The following is a 27959-nucleotide window of genomic DNA, read 5'->3' as shown; positions in this document are numbered from 1 at the left end:
GCTTTGTAGCCTCAACTAATGAAGCGTCCTGATGCTTCCAAGAGTTGTGAGGGATGTGAAACTGAAACTGATTTTAGTTTTTCTGCGTTGGTCAAACACACATTCAAGAGTTGAGGGGTGTAAGGCGAATTGGTTTATTTTCTGCACTGTAAACACACAGACACACACACATATTCACCCTTAGAAACCAAACTTTTGTTTTCTCTCTCTGCACGTTACTCTAATCAGTGCTTGTATTGGGAATCATAAAATAATCTGTAATCTGCGTTTCCCCACTTTTCACTAGCCTGTAATTTCTCTTGTCAGTTTGAATTTCCTTTGGCTACTATTCCTAGATATTCACACTAAAATTCACACTACTCCCCTATAAATGCATGCGTATGTTTTTTGGAAGTGTATCTCATATTTGTTATTTGGCAAAACTTCTCTCACTGATCGCTCTGTTTCTGTCTTCCTGAGGCCAAGGTTCTGAATTCCTTGAGAGGTTAAAGCTGCAGGAAGTTCTCTTCGGGAGAAAAAAAAATCATACCCTTTCACCTCTCCTTTACTCAAAGGGGTCCTTCAAGCCGTGCTGCTTGTTCCCCAGTGTCTTGCTGAAGTTTTTGTCTATTCTGTAGTGAAAGAATATTTCAGTTTCAAGTCCCTCCTGCTCATCACAGGACTCTTACATGGGCTCATCAGAAGTTAATACGGGTCAGGAGGTAAAGTCAAGTGACAGATACCACATTGTCTTTGAATCACTCTCCCTTTAATGACTAAATCTCTTGTTGGTTTGCACTTGCATGCCTGGATTCTTCTTTTCTTTGAGTGTGTTTTCTCCCAAGAAGCTCTTCAGACTCCTGCAAGTAGACTTTGGGTGGAAGGCTATCCTGCAGGTGGATAAACAGGTTTGGATATTTCAGAGTCTTAGTTAGGCTTAAGCTGGGACCTTCACTCTAGTTCCAGGAAATGGAATAATTAATGATGATATAAAAATTATTAATAATAATGGTTGATTCTCTCAAAGCTATAGTGTCTTTCCTTTCTGAACCTCAGTTTTCTTATCTGTAAAATGAGGATTATAGTATTATTTACTTCAGAGGGGACTTGTGAAAATTGAAACGTTGTATGTAAGGTACTCAGCATTGTATTTAGTACATTCAGTGGTTAGTATGCCTGGGCAGGGAGACCAGTTATACTGGTGAGCAGCGGCGGATTAACCAGTAAGAAGGTATGTAGGGGCTTACCTGTGTTTGATTTAGTGATCTGTAGTGCAAACCCATGTGAAATATAACAAGGGCTGGAATTACGGTAGTGGAAGCGGGCATAAAAATAAAGAGAGCATGAGAGAAATATTTGAAGGCAGATAGAACGATAGGACAGAATCGCTAATCTGGAACGTGGAAAAGGAAGGAGAGAGGGGTCAAACGGCACAGCCAGATTTCTGATTGGAGAAAGGAGGGGTGAAAGTGTGTGTGGGGGGGTTAAATTACGTTTTTGACAGAGTGAGTTTAAGATGAAGACGGCCAATATACAATTGAAAATTGAGGTCTGGGGCGCCAGTGAAGATCAAGCCTTGGATGCGGGTGAGTTCAGCCTAGGTGGTGTTAAGAAGATCGCCGGTAGTGTTAAGAAGAAAATCCCCAACATTTAGGAAGAGACTTTAGCGCTGGGTACTAGGTGGGCGCACGTTCTCACGCCCTCACGGCGGCACCGTGGCCCCTGCACGGCTCTGCCGGGCGGCCCTTCCCCAGGTCCCGCCTCCTTGGGCGGGGCGGGGCGGCACGCGACGAAGTCACCCGGAAGATTGGCCAGGTGGGCGCGGAGTGGCCGCCTCCCACCCCTGGGCAGACCTGGGGAGGGGCGCCCGCCGGCTGGGGCGAGGGGCGAGGATCCGCGGAGAAGGCGTGCTGCCCAAATGTCCGGGGCCGCGGGGCTGATCGCGGCGGCTGTGGCGGCTCTGGTGGCCGCCCTGCTATTGCTGCGGCAGGAGGATTCAGGGTCGGGGGCCGGCTCCAGGGAACCCCTCGTCGGACTCCTGTGCGGGGAGGAGGTGGGTCCTGATGGGCCGAACCCGGAGGCTTCGTGGGGAAGGGACCTCGTGGCTCCCTCCGTTTATGTCACCTGGATGCGCCCTCCTGTCCAGACCCTTTCCAATGTGCGGGTTGGCGCAGGTGCGGTGCCCGCCCCGCCCGAGGTGACTCAGCACTTTCTCCTGGGCTCAGACGGTGTAGAATAACAAACTACGGAAAATAACCGTGTCTTCCTCCCAAACGAGTTGGCACTAGTTTTTTTTTTTTTTTCCTCCCAAACAGATAAACAGCCCTTGCTCCAGGGGCGAGGACAGGTCATCTTTTAACATTCCTTCGGTGACAGAGATGCTACCTAAGCTTCGGGAAGACTTCAGGATGCAGAATAAGTCTGTCTTTATTCTGGGCGCCAGCGGGGAAACTGGCAAAGTGCTCTTAAAAGAAATACTGGAACACAACCTGTTTTCCAAAATCACGCTCATTGGGCGGAGGAAGCTCACCTTCGAGGAGGAAGCTTATAAAAATGTGGTGAGTGTTTGAGCTGGAACTCTCAGTGACTCTGCGAAGGAACGAATTTCATATGTAAAGGCCAGTGGTCACCAGTGGTCAAGGTAGCGGGAGGTGGTCAGAGTTTGGCCACGATTGGTCTGTGAGAGCCCTGACTGGAAGCTGGAATCCTGGATTTTGGCCCAGGTCTGCCACCGCATCACTGTGTGGCCTTGGGTGAAGCCCTTTTCCCTGTCTTGACCCTTATAAAGGGTGCATAGGCAGTATGGGGGCTGGCTAGATAGAGAGAAGCTCTGTTTTCGGGCCCTACCATCTTGAATCTAGAGACAGTCCTATAAGCTTAGACAATTTGCTGAACAGCTTTGTTTTGTTTACTTGCCCACTCCACACAAATGAAGTCTGTGAATCTGAAAATGCAGATGTGGGAAAGGTCTGTGACAGTGAAAGGTGGAGTTATTCACTTAAAAGAATTTACCCTGCCTGACTTCCCAGGACTTGTGTCTGTAAATGGAATATTTACTTCATTGTAAATTATGCTTTCGTGGTTAAGCAAATGATACACCAGACTTTGATCTGGTGATTAAAAAAAGAACAAAAAAACCCAGTTGCCCTTGAGTTGACTCTTGCTCATGGAGATCCCATATGTGTCAGAGTGCAGCTGTGCTCCTTAGGGTTTTAAATGGATGCTTTGTTAGAAATAGATCCCGAGGCTTTTCTTCCAAGGCAGCTCTGAGTGGACTCAAGCGTCCAGCTTTTCTGCTAGCAGCTGAGTCTAAGCTTCATTTAGATGCCTTTCTCCATTTAAACTGAGTTATCTGTGAACTGCAGCAAATAAAACAGTATGGTGTGATCCTGAGACATTGTAACTACTGAACTTGGTCCCACAGGTTTCAGAGGAGGAACATTTCAAAAAACAAATGGTCATGTAAAAAAATCTTCTGTGATTCCTGCAGTGCCATGTTCAGTCATGTATGTCTTTGGCCTATCAGGATTTGCCTGTTGAGCAGGTCATTTGTTGTTTTCATAGTCTGGCTTCATGGGCTGTGTCAGATATTCCTGATAATTAGTAAAATTGAGTCCTGTGCTTTGAGAGTCAAGTTTTGGTGGCATATCTTTTGACTGGGTATTTAGTGAAAAGCTGTTTTTCTTCAGCATTGTGTACGGTACCAGGCAATTCTTTTGAAAGAGCTGATGATAGAGAAGGAAACCAACATTTTATTTGAACTCCTAGATGATAGGAACCTCTCATAAATTTTCTTCTTCAATTCTCCCAAAAAACTTCAAGGTTAGGTGAAGGTTCCTAAATTTCAGTGTGCCCGAAAATCTGTTAAAAGTGCAAAATCTGATTTGGAAGTATTGAGGAGGGACCTAGGGATTTCAAGCACCCCTTGGTTGATTCTAACGTAGATGGTCCATGGATTGGACTGAAGGAAAAATTATCATCCATGTTTTACAACTGAAAACACTGAGGCATATGATAAAAGACTTTGCCATGATTATATGGCTAGTAAGTTGCAGGGCCAAGATTGGAACCTAAGTGTTTGACATTCCAAATACCATCCCTCGTCCCCATGTTATACCATATTGGCTCCCTCCTGGGAAGATATAGAAAGATCTTTTATTTTTCCATAGAGAACTTTATACTTGAACCTGACTTTAGAAATCTGGATCACTCCTAGTTCAGTTATTTGTAGCATGGGCCTATAAGTGCATTGTTGATTTTGAATTCAGGTTAATTGCTTCTTGGTGGGAGAAAATGAGATTGCAAAATTTGGTGTTAAGTGGGTAGACCTGTCAGCATTTTCAGACACACGGAAAACAGTGGTGTGGAGGGGGCAGGTAAACGAAACAAAGCGGTCGAGTGAATTGCCCAAAGTTACAGGACTGTCTCTGTGTGATGGACTGAATTATGTCCCCCCCAAAATGTTTCAGTTTGGCTGGGCCATGATTCCCAGTATTGTGTGGTTGTCCTCTATTTTGTGATTGTAATTTTATGTTAAAGAGGATTAGGGTGGGATTGTAACACCCTTACCCACATCACATTGCTGATCCAATGTAAAGGGAGTTTCCCTGGGGTATGGCCTGTGCCTCCTTTTATCTCTCAAGAGGCAAAAAGAAAAGGGAAGCAAGCAGAGAGTGGGGGACCTCATACCACCAAGAAAGCAGTGCCAGGAGCAGAGCATGTCCTTTGGACCCGAGGTCCCTGTGCAGAGAAGCTCCTAGTCCAGGGGAAGATCGATGAGAAGGACCTTCTTCTAGGGCCAACAGAGAAAGAAAGCCTTCCCCTGGAGCCGACATCCTGAATTTGGACTTCTAGCCTACTAGACTGTGAGAAAATAAATTTCCCTTTGTTAAAGCCATCCACTTGTGGTACTTCTGTTATAGCAGCACTAGATAACCAAGACACTCCATAACCTTGATCTGAAATGAACTGGTATTGGCCATTCTGAATCGCACAATCATATGGTCTACTATGCCAGGAATGACAAATTGAAGAGGAATGGCATCACATTCATCATCAAAAAGAACATTTCCAGACCTATTCTGAAGTACAGCGCTATTAGTGATAGGATGATATCCATATGCCTACAAGGGAGATCAATTAATATGATTATTATTCATATTTACACATCAATCACCAATGCCAAAGATGAAGAAATTGAAGATTTTTACCAACTTCTGCAGTCTGAAATTGGTCAAACATACAGTCAAGATTCATTGGTAATTATCAGTGATTGGAACGCAAAAGTTGGAAACAAGAAGGATTGGTATTTGGGAAATATGGCCTTGATAATAAAAAAGATGCTGGAGACCACATGATAGAATTTTTCGAGACAAACAATTTACTCATTGCAAATACCTTTTTTTTTAACAACATGAACAGCAACTATACACGTGGACAGTGCCATATGGAATACATAGAAGTGAAACAGACCACATCTGTGGAAAGGAAAGGTGGAGAAGCTGAATATCATCAGCCAGAACAAGGCCAGGGGCCAGCTGTGGAACAGACCATCAATTGCTCATCTGCAAGTTCAAGATGAAGCTGAAGAAAATTAAAACAAGGCCATGACAGCCAAAGTACAACCTTGAGTATATCTCACCTGCATTTAGAGACTATCTCAAGAATAGATTTGACACAATGAATGCTAATGACCGAAGAGCAGATGAGCTGTGGGATGACATCAGGGACATAATTCATGAAGGAAGCAAAAGGCCATTAAGAAGACAGAAAAAAAAACAAAGACCAAAATGGATGTCAGGAGAGACTCTGAAACTTGTTCTTGAACATCGAGTAGCTAAAGCAAATGGAGGAAATGATGAAGTAAAAGAGCCGAACAGAAGATTTCAAAGGGCGGCTCAAGAAGACAGAGTAAAGTATTGTCATGAAATGTGCAAAGACCTGGAGTTAGAAAACCAAAAGGGAGGAACACGCTAGGCATTTCTCAAGCTGAAAGACCTGAAGAAAAAATTCAAGCATAGAGTTGCTATATTGAGTCCTGTGGGCAAAATACTGAATGACACAGGAGGCATCAACAGAAGATGGAAGGAATACACAGTCACTGTACGAAAAAGAATTGGTTGATGTTCAACCATTTCAGGAGATAGCATATTGCTCAAGAGCAGATGCTATTGAAGGAAGAAGTTGAAGCTGCACTGATGGGAATGGTGAAAAACAAGGCTCCATGAACTGATGGAATGCCAATTGAGACATTTCAGGAAATGGATGCAGTGCTGGAAGTACTCACTTGTCTATGCCAAGAAGTTTGGAAACAGCTGCCTGGCCAACAGACTGGAAGAAACCCATGTTTGTGCTCATTCCAAAGAGAGGTAACCCAACAGAATGTGGAAATTATTAAACAATATTATTAACGTCACAGGCAAGTAAAATTTTTCTGAAGATAATACAAAAATGGTTGTAGCAGTACATCAATAGGGAACTGCCAGAAGTTCAAGCCAGATTCAGAAGATGTGGTATGAGGGGGATATCATTGCTGATGTGAGATGGATCTTGGCCAAAAGCAAAGAATACTAGAAGGATCTTTGCCTGTGTTTTATTGACTATGCAAAAGCGTTCAACTGTGTGGATCATGACAAATTATGGATAACGTTACAAAGAATGGGAATTCCAGAACACTTAATTGTGCTCACGAGGAACCTGTACATAGATGAAGAGGCAGGAACAAGGGGGCACTGCATGGTTTAAAATCAGGAAAGGTGAGCATCAGGGTTGTATTAGTTCATCATACTCATTCAATCTGTATGCTGAGCAAATAATCTGAGAAGCTGGTCTATATGAAGAACCACCTGGCATCATGATTTGGGGAAGACTCATTAACCTATGATATGCAGATGACACAGCCCTGCTTGGTGAAAGCAAAGAGAACTTGAAGCACTTGCTGATGAAGATCAAAGAAAGACCACAGCCTTCAGTATGGATTACACTTCAACATAAAAACAAAAATCTTCACAACTGGACCAATAAGCAACATCATGATAAACGGAGAAAATACTGTCGTCATCAAGGATTTCATTTTACTTGAATCCACAATCAACACCCATGGAAGTACCAATCAAGAAATCAAAAGACACATTGCATTGGGCAAATTTGCTGTAAAAGACCCCTTTAAAGAATTAAAAGGCAAAGATGTCACCTTGAAGACTAAGGTACGCCCGACCCATACCATGGTATTTTCAATTGCCTCATATGCATGCAAAAGCTAGACAGTGGAAAAGGAAGACCAAAGAAGAATTGATACATTTGAATTATGATGTTGGTGAAGAATATTGAGTATACCATGGACTGTTGGAAGAACAAACAAATCTGTCTCGGAAAAAGTACAGCCAGAATGCTCCTCAGAACATGGCAAGACTTGTCCCATGTACTTTGGACATGTTATCAGGAAGGACCAATCCTTGGAAAAGGACATCATGCTTGGTAAAGTAGAGGGTCAGTGAAAAAGAGGGAGACCCTCAACGAGATGGATTGACACACTGGCTGCAACAATAGACTCAACGATAGCAATGATTGTGAGGAAGGTGTGGGATTGGGCAGGGTTTTGTTTTGTTGTGCATAGGGTCATTATGACTGGAAATGACTCAATGGCACCTAACAACTACAACAATAGGACTGTCTCTAGAATCAAGATTATATGGCCCAGGTTACGGCTTTGTGATTTATCCTTTAAATCTAGAGCATTGTTTTGTCTTTTTTTTTTAATTGTGCTTTAAGTGAAAGTTTACGAATCAGGTCAGTCTCTCATACACCTTGCTATACACTCCTAATTGCTCACCCTCTGATGAGATAGCACAGTACTTCCCTCCCCTCTCTCTCCTTGTGTACATTTGGGTAGCTTCTGGGCACCTCTGCCTTCTCATCTCCCCTTCCAACAGGAGATGCCAACATAGTCTCATGTGTTGACTTGATCCAAGAAGCTTGTTCTTCACCAGTCTCGTTTTCCATCCCCTATTCCAGTCCAATCCCTGTCTGAAGAGTTGGCTTTGGGAATGGTTCTTGCCCTGGGGTAACAGAAGGTCTGGGGTCCATGGCCTCCGGGGTTCCTCCAGTCCCAGTCTGACCACTAAGCCTGGTCTTTTTACGAGAATTTGGGGTCTGCATCCCACTGCTCTCCTGCTCCCTCAGGGTTTCTCTGTTGAGTTCCCTGTCAGGGCAGTCATCAGTTGTGGCCAGGTACCATCTAGCTCTTCTGGTCTCAGGCTGATGTAGCCTCTGGTTTATGAGCTCCTCTTTGTCTCTTGGGCTCATGATTATTTTGTGCCTTTGGTGTTCTTCATTCTTCCTTGTTCCAGGTAGGTTGAGACCCATTGATGCATCTTAGATGGCTGCTTATTAGCATTTAGGACCGCAGACACCACTCTCCAAAGTGGGATGCAGAATGTTTTGTTAATAGATTTTCTTATGCCAGTTGGCTTAGAAGTCCCCTGAAACCATGGTCCTCAAACTCCCGCCCCTGCTATGCTGGCCTTTGAAGTGTTCAGTTTTTTAAGGAAACTTCTTTGTTTTGGGTTTAGTGCATTTGTGTTGACCTCTCCTGTATTGTGTATCGTCTTTCCCTTCACCTAAAATGAAACTTATCTACTATCTAATTAGTGAATACCCCTCTCCCTTCCTCCCACCCGCCCTTCCCCCTCTCGAAACCATCAAAGAGTATTTTCTTCTCTGCTTAAACTGTTTCTCCGGTTCTTATAATAGTGGTCTTATACAATATTTGTCCTTTTGCAAATTTGTCTACCTTTTAATAACATAAAGTTATATACAACTATCTCTTTGTCATCTAGAACCAAGAAGTGGTAGACTTTGAAAAGTTGGATGACTATGCATCCGTCTTTCAAGGTCACGATGTTGGATTCTGTTGCCTGGGCACCACCAGAAGAAAAGCCGGGGCGGTAAGGAAAAAAAGTCTTTTTCTTCTTGCTGGCCAGTTATGTCAATGATTCCTTTCTTGCTTACCCTTTCTGTGTACCTGCTGCAGTGGTTAGATGTAAATAAGCTCTTATCGTTTAAAATGCCGTGCGCTGCCCTAACCTTGCCGTAGTTTGAATAGTACTGATGTTTATTCATCTTTCCTTCAAAGTAATCCTTGATTTCAGGCCTGAGTGTTGGAGACATGATAAGTATTTATACGATCTTCCTTCTTGCCAATATTGTTGTCGCTGCATCCTCTGACTAAGACAAGCCATTACCACCACCACCATTGGCCATCGAGTCAAGTGTGTCAGAGTATAACTGTACTACATACGGTTTTCAATGGCTGATTTTTGGGAAGTAGATTGCCAGGCCTTTCTTCAGAGGTGCCTGTGGGTGGACTCGAACCTTCAACCTTTCAGTTAACTTTTTGCACCACCCCTAAGGCAAACCATTACATTTGAGCAAAAGGAACTGACTTGTGCTGTTAGCAGTAAGCTTCCCCCCCTTTTTAAATATTTTAAACTTGAACTGTTCTCTCTTACTTGAGTGATTTGCTTCAACTTATTTTCCTGCCAAGCTTTAAACTTCTGGGATAGAGGGAACACAGAGGCACGATTTAGCCAGCCTCCAGCGATGACTCAGCCTCCAACGATGACTCAACCCCGGTGATGACTCAGCCTGAATTGACGCAGCACTGTTCTAACACACAGTTTATTTTCTTTTTAATGATGTTCTAAATTGAGTCAGCCCTGTCCAAAAGTCATAGTTTACTCCATAGTTAGAAGTCTTCATTTACTACGTAGATCCTGGGCAAGTGTTGATATATCTTATTTATACCTTTACTATAGTTTATCCCTTTGGCAGAATTTACTTGCTGGAGCTGAACATACCTATTAAATATGCAGGACCACGATTCAGCCCTGGGGGCTCACCAGTAGTTTGTAAGCCAGGCCCGTGCATTGGAATCATTAGGGGAGCACATGGTTAAGAACTCCTGGTTTATACCAACCAAATAGGCAGGCTAAGATGGATTTACCTGGGCCTCCTTATCTGTTCCTGGTGATCCAAAGGTGTTCATTTATGCTTTCAATAGGGATGCATTTGCAAACCCTCTGTCGTTCTACATGTGCACCCTGGGACACAGCTGGCCTTGGAGCGCTGTGCTGGGAAGTGTAGATTATCAAGGCGTTTGACTCTTTCAGAAACTGGCACATAACCTCTCCTAGAAAGGGACATTTTCCTGTTCGCAGCTAGTGCAGTCTTTTTCTGTCCCAGGGACAGTCACGATGGTATGCCCTCCAAAAGTACAGAAGCTTTTGTTCTAGTTCACTGCAGGTTTCACTGTCTCAGGTGCCAACCTGATTTGGGTGGTGACTCAGCAAAATAAAAATTCTGCATTAGGCATGGAGCAGTTGATTTTCCTGACATGAGGCAAATCACATTATAGAGCGCTCCAGGGAAAGGTCTGGATTGCTTTGTTGCATTCAAATTGTGTAATGCAATTTTAATCAGAGGAATTGAGTGTCTTCGCTATCCAGAGTATTTTTTTCAGAATTTTTTTTTTTAAATGGGGATGGGCCCCCATCCCTCAGGCTACTCAGCACCCTTTTGTTCGCCTTCAAAATCAGTTTGACGATACAAAAAGTAATTAATGAGTAAGTAAGGGACAAGACTGGTAAGCCAAGTATAGTCTCAGAAATAAAAACCAAACCAAACCCATTGCCATAGAATTGGTTCCGACTCATGGTAACGCCATGTGTTACAGAGTAGAACTGAGCTCCATAGGGTTTTCTTGGCTATGATCTTCGTGGAAGCAGATTGCCAGGCTATTCTTCCACAGCTGCGCTGGTTGGGTTCAAACTGCCAACTTCTCAGTTAATAGCCAAGTGCAAACCTTTTGAGGCTTAAATTGCTTAAGAGATTAGTGACAGAAAGTAACTTTTCCTCCGTAAAAGTTTTATTTATTTTTTTAATCTGAAACTAACTTGTCATTGTTGTTAGATGCTGTCAAGTTGGTTCCAACTCATAGCAACCCTGTGTCCAACAGAACAAAATACTGCCCGGTCCTGCACCATCCTCACAATCATTGTTATGCTAGAGCCCATTGTTGCACCCCTGTGTCAATCCATCTCATTGAGGGTTGTCTTCTTTTTCACTGACTTTCTACTTTACCAAGCATGATGTCCTTGTCCAGGGACTGATCCCTCCTGATAACATGTCCAAAGTATGTGAGCCGTGCTAAACTAATTTAGATCGGATGAAATGTAAAGTTTGGAGGTTGTGATCACTTCAGGCAATTTAAAAGAGGTGACAATTCATGAGTGACTGGGTAAAAATAGTTATATGAAAGGGCGTTATGGATTTCCAAGCTCACCCCAGCTGGTGTGCTGGGTCAGCAGCGCTCTGTGTAGGAGGGAGTTCAGCAGGTGGTTGGTTCATCAGAGGGGTACTACAAAGCCAGTGGCAAGCCTAGTGTCGTTCTGTACCTGCTTTGTATCTGAAACGTCCCACATTTTTGCCTTAGCAGTCTGAGTTTCCAGTAAAGAAACTTGAAGGAATTCAGGGTGTCTGTTTCAGTCTTGAAATCTTTTGAGAAGCCAGCTTCCTTCCCTATGATCTTAGCACACCCGGATTTCTGCTGAAACTGGCACTAGGGAGAAGTTTATTAGCTTTCTTCATTTCCTTCAGCAGTAGCTGGGTAGATGCTCATCTTTCTTTTCACATTCACAGACCACAGTTGTCTCATCGATGCAGTGGTTCCCTGACTTGGCCCTTATCCAGACCTGTCAGAATCTCTGAGGTTGGAAGCTTGGAATCCGTACTTTGGGCAGACTCCTTAGGAGATTCTGATGTAGCCAGCCCTGCTCTTGTTGGATCTGCTTTCAGGAAGCACTGGGATGTCTTAGCCCTCCTGATTCTCACCTTGCTTTAGGGACTGACTTGAGTGAAAGTGAGGGTTGAAGTGCCCTTTGCTAATCAGATCTACACTGACCCTGAGTGAAGAGCGCAGACTCACAGATGCCACTGAGAATACTGCACTCCCCCTGTTTGTATTGTGAGGGATCTGGTTAGTGAGTTTGAGGTGGTTTAGTGTGGTTTCACCTCTTTGTGTCCTCACCTATTAGGAGCAGGCCCCAGCAGTCCAGGTTCTTGGATTCTATCGAGTGGACAGTGTTGGCCATGTGATTAGTACACCATTGTAACATTCATTATACATCATTAGACTCTCATGGCTTCTGATTCTGATGATACAGCCTTCTAATCCAGGGGCAGGATTTGTAAACTATGGCCCATGGGCCAGATACAGTCCACTGCCGGTTTTTTAGGGCCTGCAAGCTAAGAATGTTTTTATATTTTTAAGTGTTTTCTTAAAATTCAAAAGACAAATATTTCATGACACTTGAAAATACAAGAAATTTAAATTCCAGCGCCCATGAGTAAAGCTCATTATTTTATGTATTAAAATATAAAATAGCCACGCTGATTATCTTATGTATTATCTCTGGCTGTTTTATGCTATGATGTAACAAAAGCAAGCCTACAAAACTGAAAGTACAGTACGATGCTTTTCAGGAAATCTCTGCCAAGCCCTGTTCTAGTCCCTACTGTTTATTTGATGTCTAGAAGGGGCCTTGTGAACTGGAGCGGTCCTGGTTAGTTCAAGAGACCTAGATCATAAGCCCTGTTTGGATACCAGGGAGCTGTGGGACCTTGGGTACTCTGGTTAGCTTCTGTGGGTCACTGCTTCCTTGTCTGTACTGAGAGGAAGGTGACACCATCAGACCTTCCAACTGTAGAATTCTTTGACTCTACGAAATATAAAGAATACTCCAAATGGAAAGATTTAGTGAAAATGCTAGGATTGAGCCAGGAATCGTCAGTATCTGTTTGATTTTATTTTTCTATCCAGAGCTCTTTCTGTAACCCAAATCAAGCTGCTGCCACCGTACATTAAATACTATAGAGATGCCCTGCAGGATGCAAACAACTGGGGTCTCAGATTTTTCCATTTATTGTTTGTCAGCATCTCTGTTTCCTGGACTAATTTATAGGGTTGGATTGAAAAGGAACTGGAAGAGAAGGAATCTGAAGCAGAAATATGGCTAAAACCTATTGTCCCCAAGTTGATTCCAACTCATAGCAACCCTATAGGACAGCGTAGAACTGCCCCATAGGGTTTCCAAGGAGCGGCTGGTAGATTCCAATTGCAGACCTTTTGGTTAGCAGCCAAATGCTTAACCACTGCGTCACCAGGGCTACCTGCCACAAGGTTAGGGAAAGTAAATATGTTTTTTCTGAAAAATATATTTCTTGGATACAGGGTAGTGTGTTGTTTTTATTGTTTCTTATTAATAAGGTTTTAAAGATAGCTCCCTTCTATCTATAAATTGAATCTTCTTCACTCCAAAGAAAATTGGTGTGTTGATATCTCTGAGTTAGTCACTAGGATCCACATATAAGTTTGATTTCTAAGTCCTTGAAAGCTGTTGACCCCTTTGCTTTTTGAGTTTCATTCATCAGCTAAAAGGCCATGCATCAGGGTAGGGGAAGTGAAGTTCAAAATTTAGTGGGTTTGGAAATACGCATATTTATAATCAGCTTGAGGGCTCAGGGGATTTGCGAAATCATTTTGGATTAACAGCCATTGATTGCTAATAAAACAATATTTAGCTTTGTCCGGAGAACAGCAACAGAGAAAGGTATGGGCACCTTGTCAACAGGGCCCATTGAGCAGGGCTGATGGGCTAAGTGTGGGGATCTCTGCAGCAGCGTGGGTGCTCGTCCTTCAAGGAGCGGTTGTCAGTCGTTGGTGAGGCTGGTGAAAAGAAGGACGCCAGCGTCTGATGGCTGGAGTGGTATTGATGTGCCTTAGCTGACTAATCAGATTGAAAAAGTCCCATGGTATTTATGTCACTTTAATTTTCATCAAACAATTGGAGACGACAGCACTCTATTACGGAGAGGTTGATCCAGAACTAAAGCCAAATAAATTAGGGTCTCAGTTTAATCAAATTGTCCCTTTACCGGCCCTGGATTTAGTGACAGAGACAGCGTCGGTCTAGAGAGCTGTGATTGGCTGAATCTTTCCCCTTTTTTTTTTTTTTTAAAGAAGCTGATAAAAGAAAAAGGATTTTAACAGAGACAACTATGATAATCCTTCCAAGCAATAGTGCTAAAGAATTTTTTTAAAGGAATTTATTTCATTAGTCTACAATGTAATTTTATTATAGAGAGTGAATCTCTTATTAAAATCAGAGTTCTGGTGAATTGGAGTGAAGGGAAGAAATAGAAGTGGAAGAAAAATCTTCAGTGTTTTAGAATTTTTCTATAAAGGTTTGGATTGTTTTCCCTGGCAAACTTGCGGCATACATAAAATCTCAATTTGGAGAATGGTTCTGCGGAAAATTGCTTCACTCTGTCAGGATATGCTGAATATTAAAATTGGTTTACTTCACATTGATTTTAAAAAGGAACAGCAGTGTGTAAGGCAGGTTGGTGAGTCAGATGTTTAGGATTGCATTTCAAAGTATGCAACACAATACCATTGAATGTGGGTGTAATGAGCACAGCTCGACCAAAGTAAATGATGCCACGAAGAGGCACACAAGAGAAAAGGATGTATGTGCTAAAGAATATGACATAAATAATTTGGCAACAACACCAATAATAACCAAAAAATGAGTACACAGTCATATATGTATGTATAGGCATACGTGTGTGTATAGATGTGTACATATATGTGCACAAATAGAAGTATATGTGTATGTACAGATATGTGTGTGCACACATATTTATTCATATAATACAGTTACAGATACTTCTCAGACATAACCAAACACCTTGTGAGATTGGTTTTCTGGGTTTGAAGGCTTGGGACCTTAGTCTCATGGGACAACTCAGACAATTAACATAATACCATTCACAAAGTTTATGTTCTGCATCCTAGTGAGGTGAGTAGTGTCTGGGGTCTTAAAAGCTTGCGAGAAGCTACCTAATATACAACTATTGGTCTCTACTCGTCAGGAGCAAAAGAGAAAAAAGGAAAACAAAGACAGAAAGGAGAACTTAGTTGACAGGACGAATAGTCTACATGAACCATGGCCTCATCTACTCTGAGACCAGAAGAACTAGATGGTGCCCGGCAACCACTACAGACCGTTCTGATCAGGGCCATAATAAATGGACCATGACAGAATGGGATAAAAACATAGAACATAACTCAAATTCTTAAAAGTCCAGACTTACTGGACCAATTGAGACCAGAGAACTTCCTGAGACTACTGACCTGAGATACTCTGTAAACCTTGAACCAAAACTATCCCCTTAGGTCACAAAATAACAGATTGGCACACAAAATAAAGAATATTACCTGTAAGTATGATGCTCCATTAAAAAACCATCTAACTGCAGTGAGACATCATCTCACCCAAACAATAACAGCACTAAATTAAAAAAAAAAAAAAATGTCAGTGAGGTTGTGGGGAGATTGAAACCCTTATACACTGCTGGTGGGAATGTAAAATGATACAACCACTACGGAAAACAGTATGCTAGAAGTACCATATGATCCAGCAATCCTATTCCTAGGTATATACCCTAAAGAAATGAGTCATGACACAAATAGTCATATGCACACCCATCTTCATTGCTGCATTATTCACAATAGTGAAAAGATGGAAACAACAAAAGTGCCCATCAACGAACAAATGGATAAACTGTGATACATAAACACAATGGAATACTATGCAACAATAAAGAATAACAATGAATCCACAAAACATCTCACAACATGGATGAATTTGGAGGACATTATGATGAGTGAAATAAGTCAATCACAAAAGAATGAATATTGTATGAGACCACTATTATTTAAAAAAAAAGAAAAGGTTTACACACAGGAAAATTCTTCAGTGGTTACCAGCAATGGGAGGGGAAGGGAGAGAAAATTACTAACTAGATAGAAGACAGGTGTTGATATTGGTGAAGGGAAAGGCAATATACAATATGGAGGAAGTCAGCACAGCATGACCAAGGCAGAGGAAGATACTGAGAGGAACGCAAGAATAAAGGGCAACTTTGGTAATTACTGTAACATAGACAATCGTGTAACAATAGTATTAACAAACAGTGATCTACGAATGGATACTCAGGTAGATAGGTATGCTAAAGAGGTGTGGGTGGGTGTAAGAGAGCACACCCACCTGGAAGATACATGTTTGGTTGTGGATATTGTGCTGCATGTATATTAATATAGACAATAGAGCACACAAGGGGCACAGCCATGGAAAAGTCTTAGACATAACCAGACACCTCACGGGACGAGGTTCCTAGGCTCGAAGGTGAAGGGCCATAGACTCAGGGAACATCTACATCAATTGGCACAACATAGTTCATGAACATAATCTTCTGTATCATACTTTAGTGTATAGTGTCTAGGGTCTTAAAAGCTTGCAAGCAGCCATCTTGTTATTTGTTGCTGGGTGCTGTCGAGTTGATTCCAAATCATAGCAACCCTGTGCACAACAGAATGAATGAAACACTGCCCAGTCCTGTGCCATCCTCACAATCCTTGCTATGTTTGAACCCACTGTTGCAGCCAGTGGGTCAGCCCATCTCATCAGGGGTCATCTTCTTTTTCACTGACCCTCTACATTACCAAGCACAATGTACTTTCCAGCACCGTTCCCTCTAATAATATGTCCTAAGTATGTGAGATGATGTCTCGCCATCCTCACTTCCAAGGAGCACTCTAAGAGCAGCCATCTAAGATACAATATTGGTCTCTTCCCGTCCAGAGCAAAGGAGAGTGAATAAAACCAAAGACTCAAGGGAGCAGTTAGTCCAAAGGACTAATGGACCATATGAACCATAGCCTACATGACGCCAAGACCAGAGAACAAGGTCGTGCCCAGCTACCACTACCAACCCTCTGACTGGGATCACAACAGAGGGTCCCGAACAGAGCAGGAGAAAAATGTAGAACAAAAAATTAAATTCACAAAAGAAACCAGACTTACTGGTCTGACAGAGACTAGAGGAACCCCTGAGACTATGGCCCTAAGATATCCTTCTCACCTGGAACTGAAGCCATTCCCAAATAACACCTTTCAGCCAAATAGACAAGCCCATAAAATAAACAGTAACACCCGATAGGAACATGTTCCTTAGAATAATCAAGTATATGAGATCAAAAAGACAACATTTGTCCAAAAGCAAATATGAGAAGGCAGGAAGGAGTAGAAATCCAGACCAAAGGAAACGGGGAACCCAGGGCAGAAATGGCAAGAGTGCTGACACATTGAGGGGAATGCAGCCAGTGTCATGGAACACTTTATGCACAAACTATCTAATGGGAAACTGATTGGCTTTGTAAACTTTTACCTAAAGCTATTAAAATTTTTATTAAAAAATCATCTATACGAAAGGAAAACGTCAATAACTACTCTAAAGATGAGAAGATAAGGAGGCAGGGAAATCAGAGTACTGGAAATGGAAAAGCCAGAACATAATTGTCATGGACTGAATTGTGTCCCCAAAATATATGTGTCAACTTGGTTAGGCCATGATTTCTCAGTATTGCGTGGTTGTCCTCCATTTTGTGATTTTCATATGTGTTATTAATCATAATTTTTACCTGTGTTAACCACTAAGGGTAGGACGTAACACCCTTGCTCAGATCACATTCCTGATCCAGTGTAGTTTCCCTGGGGTGTGGCCTGCACCAACTTTTGTCTTACAAGAGGTAAAAGGAAAGGGAAGCAAGCAGAGAGTTGGGGACCTCATACCACTAAGAAAGCAGTGCCGGGAACACAGTGCATTCTTTGGACCCAGGGTTCCTGTGTGGAGAAGCTCCTAGTTCAGGGGAAGATTGATGACAAGGACCTTTCTCCAGAGCTGAAAGAGAAAGCATTCCCTTGGAGATGACGCTGTGAATTTGGACTTCTAGCCTACTAGACTGAGAATAAATTTCTCTTTGTTAAACCCATCTGCTTGTGTTATTTCTATTATAGCAGCACTAGATGACCAAGACAGTAATTAAAGAGAATGCTGACACATTGTGAAAAATTATAACTAATATCACTGAGCAATTTGTGTAGAAATTGTCAAATGGGAACCTAATTTGCTGTGTAAACTTTCACTGAAAACACACACAAAATTTTTTTTTTAAGTATACAGCACAAAAGGAGATGGTGATGACTGATGGCTAAAGGGGTAAGTTTATATTACATGAAGTAAGGCAGAAAAATAAGACTGCCCTGCAGGTAGTGGATATAGTTAAAAATTAACTTGTGCGTAATGAGAAGGGAGGCTTTGGGGAATGGTAAAATTCTGTTTCTCAACCTGGGAGCTGGTTACAGAGGCATGTTCAGCTTATGAAAATTCATTAAGCTATTCAATATTTATGATACACTTCAATAAAAAGTTAAAAAATTTACGTGGACCTGTTTTAAAATTGAAATCCTTGTTAGTTTCCTCTTGCTGTAACAAGTTACCACAAGCTTAGTAGTTTAAAACAACACAAATTTATTTTCTTACAGTTCTGTAGGTTAGAAGTCTAACCTTGGTTTTGATGGACCCAAGTCAGGGTGCTGGCAGGGCTGCATTCTCTTCTGGAAGCTCCAGCAGAGAACCCATTTCCTTGCATTTTTCAACTTTTAGAGTCTGCCCACATTCCCTGACTCATGTTGTTGTTGTTAATTGCTGTCAGGTCAGCTGCAACTCATGGAGACCCCATGAATAACAGAGTGAAATGTTGCCCAGTCCTGCACCATCTTCATGATTGTTGGTATGTTTGAGTCTATTGTTGGGGCCATTGTGTCAGTCTGTTTCATTGGGGGTTTCCCTCGCCTTCACTGGCCCTCCATGTTACCAAACATGATGTCCTCCAGTAATTGGTCCCTCCTGATGATACATCCAGAGTAAGTAATCAAAGTCTTGAATAATGTTCTCTGATCTGTAGGGCCTTCATTGGCTAATTTTCAGAAGTACATTGTCAGGTCTTTCTTCCTAGTCTGTCTTAGTCTGGAAGTGCCACTGAAACCTGTCTCCCATGGGTGACCCTGCTGGCACTTGAAATACTGGTGGCATAGCTTCCAGCATCACAGCAACATACAAGGTACCACAGTACAACAAACTGACAGGTGGTGGCCTTGGTTTATAGGTCCCTTCAAAGCCAGGAATGATGGGCTGAGTCCTTCTCATATTGCATCACTCTGACCACCTCTTCTGCCTCCCTCCTCCTCCACTCTTAAGAATCCTTATAATTACATCGGGCTCCCTTGCATAATCCACAATAGTTTCTCTATTTTTAAGGTCAGCTGATCAGCAACCTTAATTCCAGCTGCAGCCTTAATTTCTCTTTGTCATGTAACCTAACACATTCACAGGTACAGGGATTAGGACACGGGCATCTTTGGAGGGGCCGTTATTCTGCCTTCCACAGTTATGAATTAGTCGTTGTCTTAGGCCGAGTTCTTTAGAAATGCAAAACTTGTAAAGCATATAAATATATATAGAGATTTATATCAAGGAAATGGCTCATGCAGTTGTAGGGGCTGGAATGTCGCAAGTCTGTGGATCAGGATAGAGGTTTCCTGATTCACACAGCTGCAGGGACTGGTGAACCCCAGATTGGCAGGTCAGAGAGCAGGGCTTCCTCACTGGCTGTGAAGATCAACGAATCCAAAGATCGGCAGGCAAGACTGCAGGTAAGCTGCAAGCTCAAGTCCCAAGAACTGGAGGCCAGACGAACAGGAGCCAATTGGAGGATCCAAGCAAGCAAAAGCTCACGAGCCTTGCCAGAATGTCCACTTATATTCGATGCAGGCCACATGCCCAAGGAAGCGCCCTCTCAACTGATGGGCTACTCACAGCATATCCCATCATGGAGATGATCACATATCAAATCTCTTCATGGAAGTGACTGCAACATCATACGACTACCAAACCACTGAGAATCATGGCCCAACCAAGTTGACACACAACGTTAACCATCACAGTCATTTTCATCAGCTAGAGACAGTATGGGATGCTGAGGAACAGGGGTACGATGGGAGGAGGATCTGGGCTCCACTCTCAGCTGCCAGGTACTAGCTGGCATTTCACCTAGTCATTGGGCCTTTTTTCACATCTACATAATAAGGGGTTGGACATGATATTTCCCAAGATCCCTTCTAACACTCTATGAAAGATACATGTCTCCATACCAAATGAAACACTGAGGATCAATAACTACCATACAGCAAATTGTTAAGTAAAAAAAATAATAAAATCATTGGGGCAGTAATCTAATCTTCAGATTTGGAATCTCCACTATAAGACCTCATTATGTAATTGTAGGTACCTATGAATTTTGGCTTCATTAGAATTTAGACTTTTAGCTGCCTTTGGTTTGAGGAGGCTAGAATTTATGGTGGTTCCAAGAAGCTACTACTACATGGAATTTCCTTTTCTGGGTAAAGACACCATGTCTTTCAGCGAGGTCGTAGAAATGAGTCTCTGTCTTTTGCTTCATCCTCTCCACTCCCCATTTTACTTCCACTTAGTTCTTTTCTTATGACTGGATTCGCCTTTTCTTTCCTTTCATTGAACCTTTTTTGGGCGGGGGCGGGGGGGGTGAAGCTATACACAACATACACTCATCCAATAATTTTTATATGTGTGGATGATGGACAATGGTTACATAAGTGACATTGTGGCATCATTCTCCCTATCTCTGCGCATATCATTTTACCACCGTTAACTTAAGACTCTCTGCCCCTTGAAGTTCTGTGTTTTAGAATTACTGTTGTCCATTTAATCTCATATAGTTCTTTAAAAGCGTGCAGTGCTCAAGGTAAACATTCTTTATTAAGTGAGCTAAATTGTTGTTTAGTTTAAAGATGACTTCATGGGATAGTTTCAGTTCAAGGTTTAAAAGTTGTTTCCAGGCAATAGATTCAAAGGTCATCAGCCTTTTATTTATTCAAAAATTTTTGAGCACTGACCGTGTGCGTGTGGTGATGCTAAGATGTGAGTTAAGAAGAAAGACCCAGCTGCTACCCTCACTGGACTGAGTCTAGACCAAGAATCTCCGTATCTTTTTGATTATGCACCCAGCAGTAAAACAATTGAGGATATACTCTGTCTTAGTCACCTAGTGCTGCTGTAACAGAAATCCCTCAAGTGGATGGCTTTAACAAAGAGAAGTTTATTCTCTTAACAGTCCTGTATGCTAGAAGTCCAAATTCAGGGTGCTGGCTCCAGGGGAAGGCTTTCTCTGTTGGCTCTGGAGGAAGGTCAGTCCTTCCTTGGGGAGCATCTCACGCAGAACCTCAGGTCCAGAGGATGCGCTCTGCTCCCAGTGCTGCTTTCTTGGTATGAGGTCTTCCTGTCTCCCTGCTCACTTCTCTCTATAGCTCAAAGAGATTGGCTTAAGACACTATCTAATCTTGTATATCTCATCAATATAATTGCCACTAATCCATCTCATTACATCATAGTGATAGGATTTACAGCATACAGGAAAATCACATAAAATGGTGGACAAACATAAAATGGTAGATGATCACAAAATACTGAGAATCATGGCTCAGCTAAGTTGGCAGATACTTTTCAGGGACACAATTCAACCCATGACACACTCCTTACTAATACGTAAGGTGTACTGTAAAACATACACAAAAATTGGAAATTAAAAAGATGAGAGTTAGCTCTAGACTTTGTTCCCATAGTGCTTAGGTAGTGTTCTCAGCCACTCTCTGAAACCCTGCTATCTTAGAGTTAAGACAAAGAAAATAGAGAAAGCAGGAGGGGCATAAGATTGTAAAGACATTAAAAGAGAGAGCAATATGTGACTAGAAGCAATTTCCCCAGCCATATCTTCTTGTTCCCTTTATTCCTGATGGATTTGTCTTGCATCTGTGTTTCAATGTCATTGTCCTTGTTTTTTCACCGCAGTCTGGCCTTGCTGCTAAAGCTGGTATGTCTGTCCTGAAGACCACACTTGGAGCCTTTCCCAGAGTCTAAGCTTGATATTCATGGACTGCTTGAATGCATTTTATTTAGATTTCCATCTCCCCAGGCCTCCCAGCCTGCCAACCAAGCTGAGTGGTAATCTTTAAGATGAACTTGCAGCTTTTTGGAAATAACTCACATCCTTTTCCCCTTCAGGAGGGATTTGTTCGTGTTGACAGAGATTATGTGCTGAAGTCTGCAGAGCTGGCAAAAGCTGGAGGGTGCAAACATTTCAACTTGCTGTCCTCCAAAGGAGCCGATAAGTCGAGCAATTTTTTGTACCTGCAGATTAAGGTTTGTGCACATTTCTATCTTTTGTATACTTTGGAGAACACTGGCTAACTGGCAGCACTAGGTAATACAAGAGGGTACTGGTGTTTCAGTGGCAGAATTCTCAACTTCCATGCAGGAGACCTGGGTTCGATTCCCAGCCAACACAGCACAGGCACAGTGACCACCACCTGTTTGTCACTGGAGGCTTCTATGTCCCTATGCTGCTGAACAGGTTTCAGCAGAGCTTCCAGATTAAGATGCACTAGGAAGAAAGGCCTGGTGATCTACTTCCAAAAGTCAACCAGTGGAAACCCTATCGATCCTAGTGGTTCAATCCTCAGTAGATAATGGGGGTGGCAGAGGACTGGGCAGCATTCCATTCCATTGTGCATGGTGTTGCCATGAGTTGGCGCCAACTAAGTGGCAACTAACAATAACAATATCAAAAAGCACTCCATGCATTATATTATACATTTTTATAGCTACAGGGACTGCTTTTATAGGGATATTTTTAGTATTCAGGAGTGATTTGAAAGAGAATTTCCAATGTCTTGCCCCCAGTTGATTACCCAGTAATCAATGGAGTGAGATGTGGTGGCTCTGGCCTTGACTTTCAGCGTGGAATCATAGCATTGGAAGAAACCTCGAGGCAGTAATTCTTAAACTTTTTCCTCTAAGTTTCCCTAATGGCTGAGGAGAATGAGCTTATCCTACTCTGGAGATTTGGAGAAATCTAGCCTGACACAGTCTGCTAGCTACAAGGTTGACGTTCTTAGAAGTCTTGTGTTTTATCTTTAAAAAATTCATGGACATTTTGCTGTTCTCAGTAATACACATATTCGTGTTCAGTGACAACACGGATTCTATTTTTTCACCTTCGAGTAAATGGCTGCTGCCGGAAGACGGGCCATGTGTTCTCAGGCCTTTGTGGACCTCCTGAAGCACCCTCACACGCCCACAGGTTAAGAAGCAGGGCCCGAGCAGTCACTCAGCTGAAGATCTTTCCAGTGTGAAATCCTTTTATAGATGGTCATCCAGCTTCTGCTTGATGCCTGCGAAGTTAGATTGTGGTGATGACTACACGACACCATGAATATACTAAAAATTATTGACACTTCAAAAAAAAAAAAGCTAGGATTATACAGTGTGACAGGTTAAGTGCTAAAGGAATAGTACAAACAGGCTGAGAAGCAGCAGGAGAGTGTGCCGCGTGTGACTGTTGATTCACAGACGTTTGCAGGTGCCAGTGGCTTGGGCTTCTCTGGCATTTCTGTTTACAGAGATCCCTGGCACAAATCATGGCTCGTTTGACACATTTAATTTAAATCATCATCCAGATATAATCTCACTGTCTTTTGAAATCCTGTGCGGTTTTCAAGAAGTGAGTAATACAGATGATGTATGGGTCTTCTGACCCACTGGAACTGCCTGTAAACCAAAAAAAAAAAAAGTTAATGTCTACTAGCGTGCAGCATTAATTCTGGACCAAAGGGAGGCTGGCGTCCTGGTGGCACAGTGGTTAAGCATTTGGCTGCTAAGCAAAAATGTTGGCAGTTTGGATCTACCAGCTACTCCATGGAAACTCTACAGGGCATTTCTACTGTGTCTTATTGGGTCGCAATGAGTCGGAATCAACTCCACTGCAACAGGTAAAGGGAGGTTACTCTTTTATGGTTAAATTCCTAATATGTCACTTACCCCCTCTGGATCTCTTTGAATATCTATGAAATCAGAGGACCAGACTGACCATGTAGCCATTCACTCATTCAATAGGTATTTTTTAACTACCTACTATGTATCAGGATTAAATGATTTCTTCCTTAACTTTCCAGACTCTCTGGAATGTAGAATTCTGGGTGACAGTATTGATGTAGTATTGAGACCTGCAGGAGTAGATTATCTTCAGAGCCCCAAATTATTCCCTCTTGAGTTTTACAGAAAGCAGGCCTTGTTACAACCTAAAAGTGGTTTTTTTTTTTTTTTTTGCTAACAGGGAGAAGTGGAAGCCAGGGTTGAAGAATTACAATTTGATCGTTACTCCATATTTAGGCCTGGGTAAGTATTCGTACTGCCTAAGAGTACACCACTGTGGGTTATTCCCTAGAGGCTAGGTTTTCACTTGGAGAGGCTGGCAACTAGGATATCTAAGGTATGAAAGAAGTTGGCTGGAGATTTGTTTCTCTGAAGGACCCACTTTTTAGCTTTATAAAGAGGGGTAGAGAGCTAGTGGTACCACCTTCAGAATAGTCTGGAACTCCTGGGTAGCGTTTGCTGCCTTCTTTTTTTAAATCCTCTTCATGCACCAAATAAAGCCTTATTCCTATTATGATGTGATGGCAATTTACCATCTCTTCTTCTGCCTCTCTTTTTCACTTTAGAGTTCTACTATGTGACAGGCAAGAATCCCGCCCAGGCGAATGGTTGGTCAGAAAATTCTTTGGCTCCTTACCAGAATCTTGGGCCAGTTCGCACTCTGTGCCCGTGGTGACCGTGGTGAGAGCGATGCTGAACAATGCAGTGAGACCAAGCGACAAGAAGACGGAACTGCTGGACAACAAGGCCATCTATGCCCTGGGGAAAGCCGATGACACTCCCAAACCATAACGACAGTAGAGAAAATGCTTTTTACTGCAGACTTGAATGTCCACTACCGTATCGGTAATTGCAGGGTCTGAAAAAGTCAGCATGCTTTAACTCTGTTGGTTTACTATTCTCAGCCACCCATAGTCAATCAAGAAACGACCGTGCTACACATCAGTGGTTTATAGCCTGGTCATACATATAGAACACCCAGGGAGCTTTTGAAAAAGAGAGGTCCATAACCCCTACCTCATGTTCTGAATCCGAATGTTTGCAGTATGGGCATAGGAATCTGTCTTATTTTGTTTATGTGTCCCCTGGTGGTTCTGATGCCACAGGTTGGAAAATCAGCTTTGGAAACACTTGTCTGTAGAGTCCCAGCAGCAGTGTAAACCTTATGTGCTATGCAGAAGAACTCTGTGCTAAAATTGTTGACATGTCTCTGAGGCTACCCAGTGCTATTACATTGTATACAGTGTGTACAATGAACATTTTGCCTTTACTAGTTCTTTAGAATATAAAATAAAAACAGGCTCTCACAACTGAGGTTATATAATTCATGGAGAGGATTAAATAGAGGAATAAAAATGCATGAACAAGTCTTGGGTGCTGCACAGACAGTTAGAAAATGCCCAAGTCTCAGTGGTGATAGGCAACATTTTGGCCAATGGGATGATATAAGAGCAGGTAATACCTGGCTCTTGGTAAGTGGCAGCCATTGCATGTGTTATTTGTTCTTTAACCCTCCAAACAATCCTTATAAGGTGGTGTTATCACTATCCACATTATCTTAGATGGGGAAACTGAGGCTTATTGTGGTTAAGTGCCTTGCTCAAGGGCCCAAAGCTGAAGACCTGAAGCTAGGAAGTGGCAGAGCCAGGATTCTAACCCAGCTCTGTCTAATCCCATAATTTGTATTTTTAACCAGTCTGCAAGAGCATCCTATATGTATATATTTCAGGGAGGTCCAGTTAATTGTTAATAAATGAATATGTACTGTGGATGAAAAAAATTGAAATATTTGACTTTCTGGCCCAGGATTCTTATAATGATTAACTACAAAATATATAGCCAGTAAAATTCTATGGCACCACACTTCAAAGGGCTGAAAGTGCTACCCATTAAAAACAATTGAAAAGAAAAGGAAGATGCAGAAGGTAGGGTCGAGGCCAAAAGGAGCACATGGTGCTAATTTCCATACTAGAACAAAGGATGATGGTGAAACTTGCCTTCACTTCTAGGCTGGAAGAAGCAAAGTGATTTGTGTGATTCAATCAACTATACAGGGTCTACATTATGCCAAGTACATTTCAAACTTTAGTAGGCACTAAAGGATAAAGGCTGGCCCCTTATTAAAACCCAAAAAACCCACTGTCATCGAGTCGATTCCAACTCATAGCGACCCCATAGGACAGAGTGGAACTGCCCCATAGAGTTTCCAAGGAGCGCCTGGTGGATTTGAACTGCCAACCTTTAGCAGCCGTAGCTCTTAACTACTCTACCACCAGGGACCCCCTTATTGGGGGGTATGTATCCTTAAAACGGAGTGGGCATTCCCAATGTCAGTCACCCACAGAAGAGGCATATTCTAGGGCAGGGTGGGATCTTGGGATGTGGGCATTTAGAAGGAGACAGAACATAGTTCTCCTGCCAGGTAGAGTTTCCTTGGCACTGGACTCAGGAATCTAAATGTTTTAGTGGTGACAAATGTGGGTTCCAAGCAGTGAGGCAGCTCATGGGAAGGGGACCCCATAAAGATATGCTGAGGCCTGTGGGCTCTGAAAGCAGCTAAGTACAATGGCCAGTTTTGTTATTCTTTGTGATTAGTACCAACTGGGAGGCTTGAGGGTGGAGGCCAGGGTAAAGTGTTGAGTTGGAATGTGAGGCAGGACTATGAAGAGCCTGGTAGTCAGTTTAATTGAGTAAGCAGTTAAACTAAGCACAGTGCTAGATAACTCTGGGACTAGAGCTTGGAACAGTACCTACTGAAATGACAGCTGCCCACCCCCATGTTCTTTCTATGGTTTGAATAGATACTGCTGTTGTTGTTAGGTGCCATCAAGTCAATTCCAACTCACAGCAACCCTGTGTACAATAGAACAAAACACTGCCTGGTCCTATACCATCCTCACAGTCAATGTTATGTTTGGGCCCATTGTTGCAGCCACTGTGTCAATCCATCTTGTTAAGGGTCTTCCTTTTTTTTTTTGCTGACCCTCTGTAACATACCAAGCATGATGTCCTTCTCCAGGGAGTGGTCCCTCCTGATAGTATGTCGAAAGTACATGAGATGAAGTCTCACCATCCTTGCTTCTAAGGAGCACTCTGACTGTATTTCCAAGACAGAATTGTTTGTTCTTCTGGAAGTCCAGTATCCTTCACTGACAGCATAACTTAAAGGCATCAATTCTTCTTCCTTATTCATTGTCCAGCTTTCACATGCATATGAGGTGATTGAAAATACCATGGCTTGAATCCTCACTGACATGTTAGCTTTTCAACACTTTAAAGAGGTCTTTTGCAGCAGATTTGCCCAATGCAATACGTTGTTTGATTTGTTGACTGCAGCTTTCATAGGTGTTGATTGTGGATCCAAGTAAAATGAAATCCTTGACAGCTTCAGTATTTTCTCCATCTATCATGAAGTTGCTTATTGGTCCAGCTGTGAGGATTTTTATGTTGAAGTATAATCCATACTGAAGGCTGTAGTGTTTGTAGTCATCAGTAAATATTTCAAGTCCTCTTTGCTTTCAGCAAGGAAGGTTGTGTCATCTGCATGTCGCAGGTTGTTAACGAGTCTTTCCCATCCTGATGCCAAGTTCGTCTTCATATAGTTCAGCTTCTTGGATTATTTGCTTAGCATATAGTCTGCACAAGTATGGTGACGCACACCCTGATTTTAAACCACACAGTATCCCCTTGTTCTGTTTGAACAAATGCCTCCTGGTCTGTGTACAGGTTCCTCATGAGCACAATTAAGTATTCTGGAATTCCCATTCTTCACAGTGTTTGCCATAATTTTTTATGATCCACACAGTCTAATGCCTTTACATAGTCAATAAAACACAGGTGTAAACATCTTTCTGGTAATTTCTTTCAACTAAGATCCATTTAACATAAGTGATACCCCTCGTTCCATGTTCTCTTCTGAATCAAGCTTGAAT

The 27959-nt window shown here is 42.4% G+C and overlaps 1 protein-coding gene across 3 annotated transcripts; it reads left to right on the top strand.

Annotated features, from left to right (window-relative positions):
• On the top strand, positions 1–27959 carry HTATIP2 (HIV-1 Tat interactive protein 2). Of its 3 annotated transcripts, none has more exons than XM_023550781.2 (6): positions 1–887; positions 2295–2537; positions 8817–8924; positions 22099–22236; positions 24209–24270; positions 24594–27959. In XM_023550781.2, the coding sequence occupies exons 1-6, from the start codon at positions 783–785 to the stop codon at positions 24817–24819; spliced, it is 882 nt and encodes a 293-aa protein (XP_023406549.1). In that variant the 5' UTR covers positions 1–782; the 3' UTR covers positions 24820–27959. The 3 variants fall into 3 exon arrangements, with proteins under 3 accessions (XP_023406549.1, XP_023406550.1, XP_010590489.1); XM_023550782.2 differs by lacking the exon at positions 1–887 and adding an exon at positions 1746–1794 and having other exon boundaries at positions 24594–27958; XM_010592187.3 differs by lacking the exon at positions 1–887 and adding an exon at positions 1855–2032.

The sequence above is a fragment of the Loxodonta africana genome, chromosome 7 (assembly GCF_030014295.1).
Source record: "Loxodonta africana isolate mLoxAfr1 chromosome 7, mLoxAfr1.hap2, whole genome shotgun sequence".
In the NCBI taxonomy this organism is placed as follows: domain Eukaryota; kingdom Metazoa; phylum Chordata; class Mammalia; order Proboscidea; family Elephantidae; genus Loxodonta; species Loxodonta africana.
Note: the sequence above shows the minus strand (reverse complement) of the source record. Positions and strands in the feature narration are given on the sequence as shown.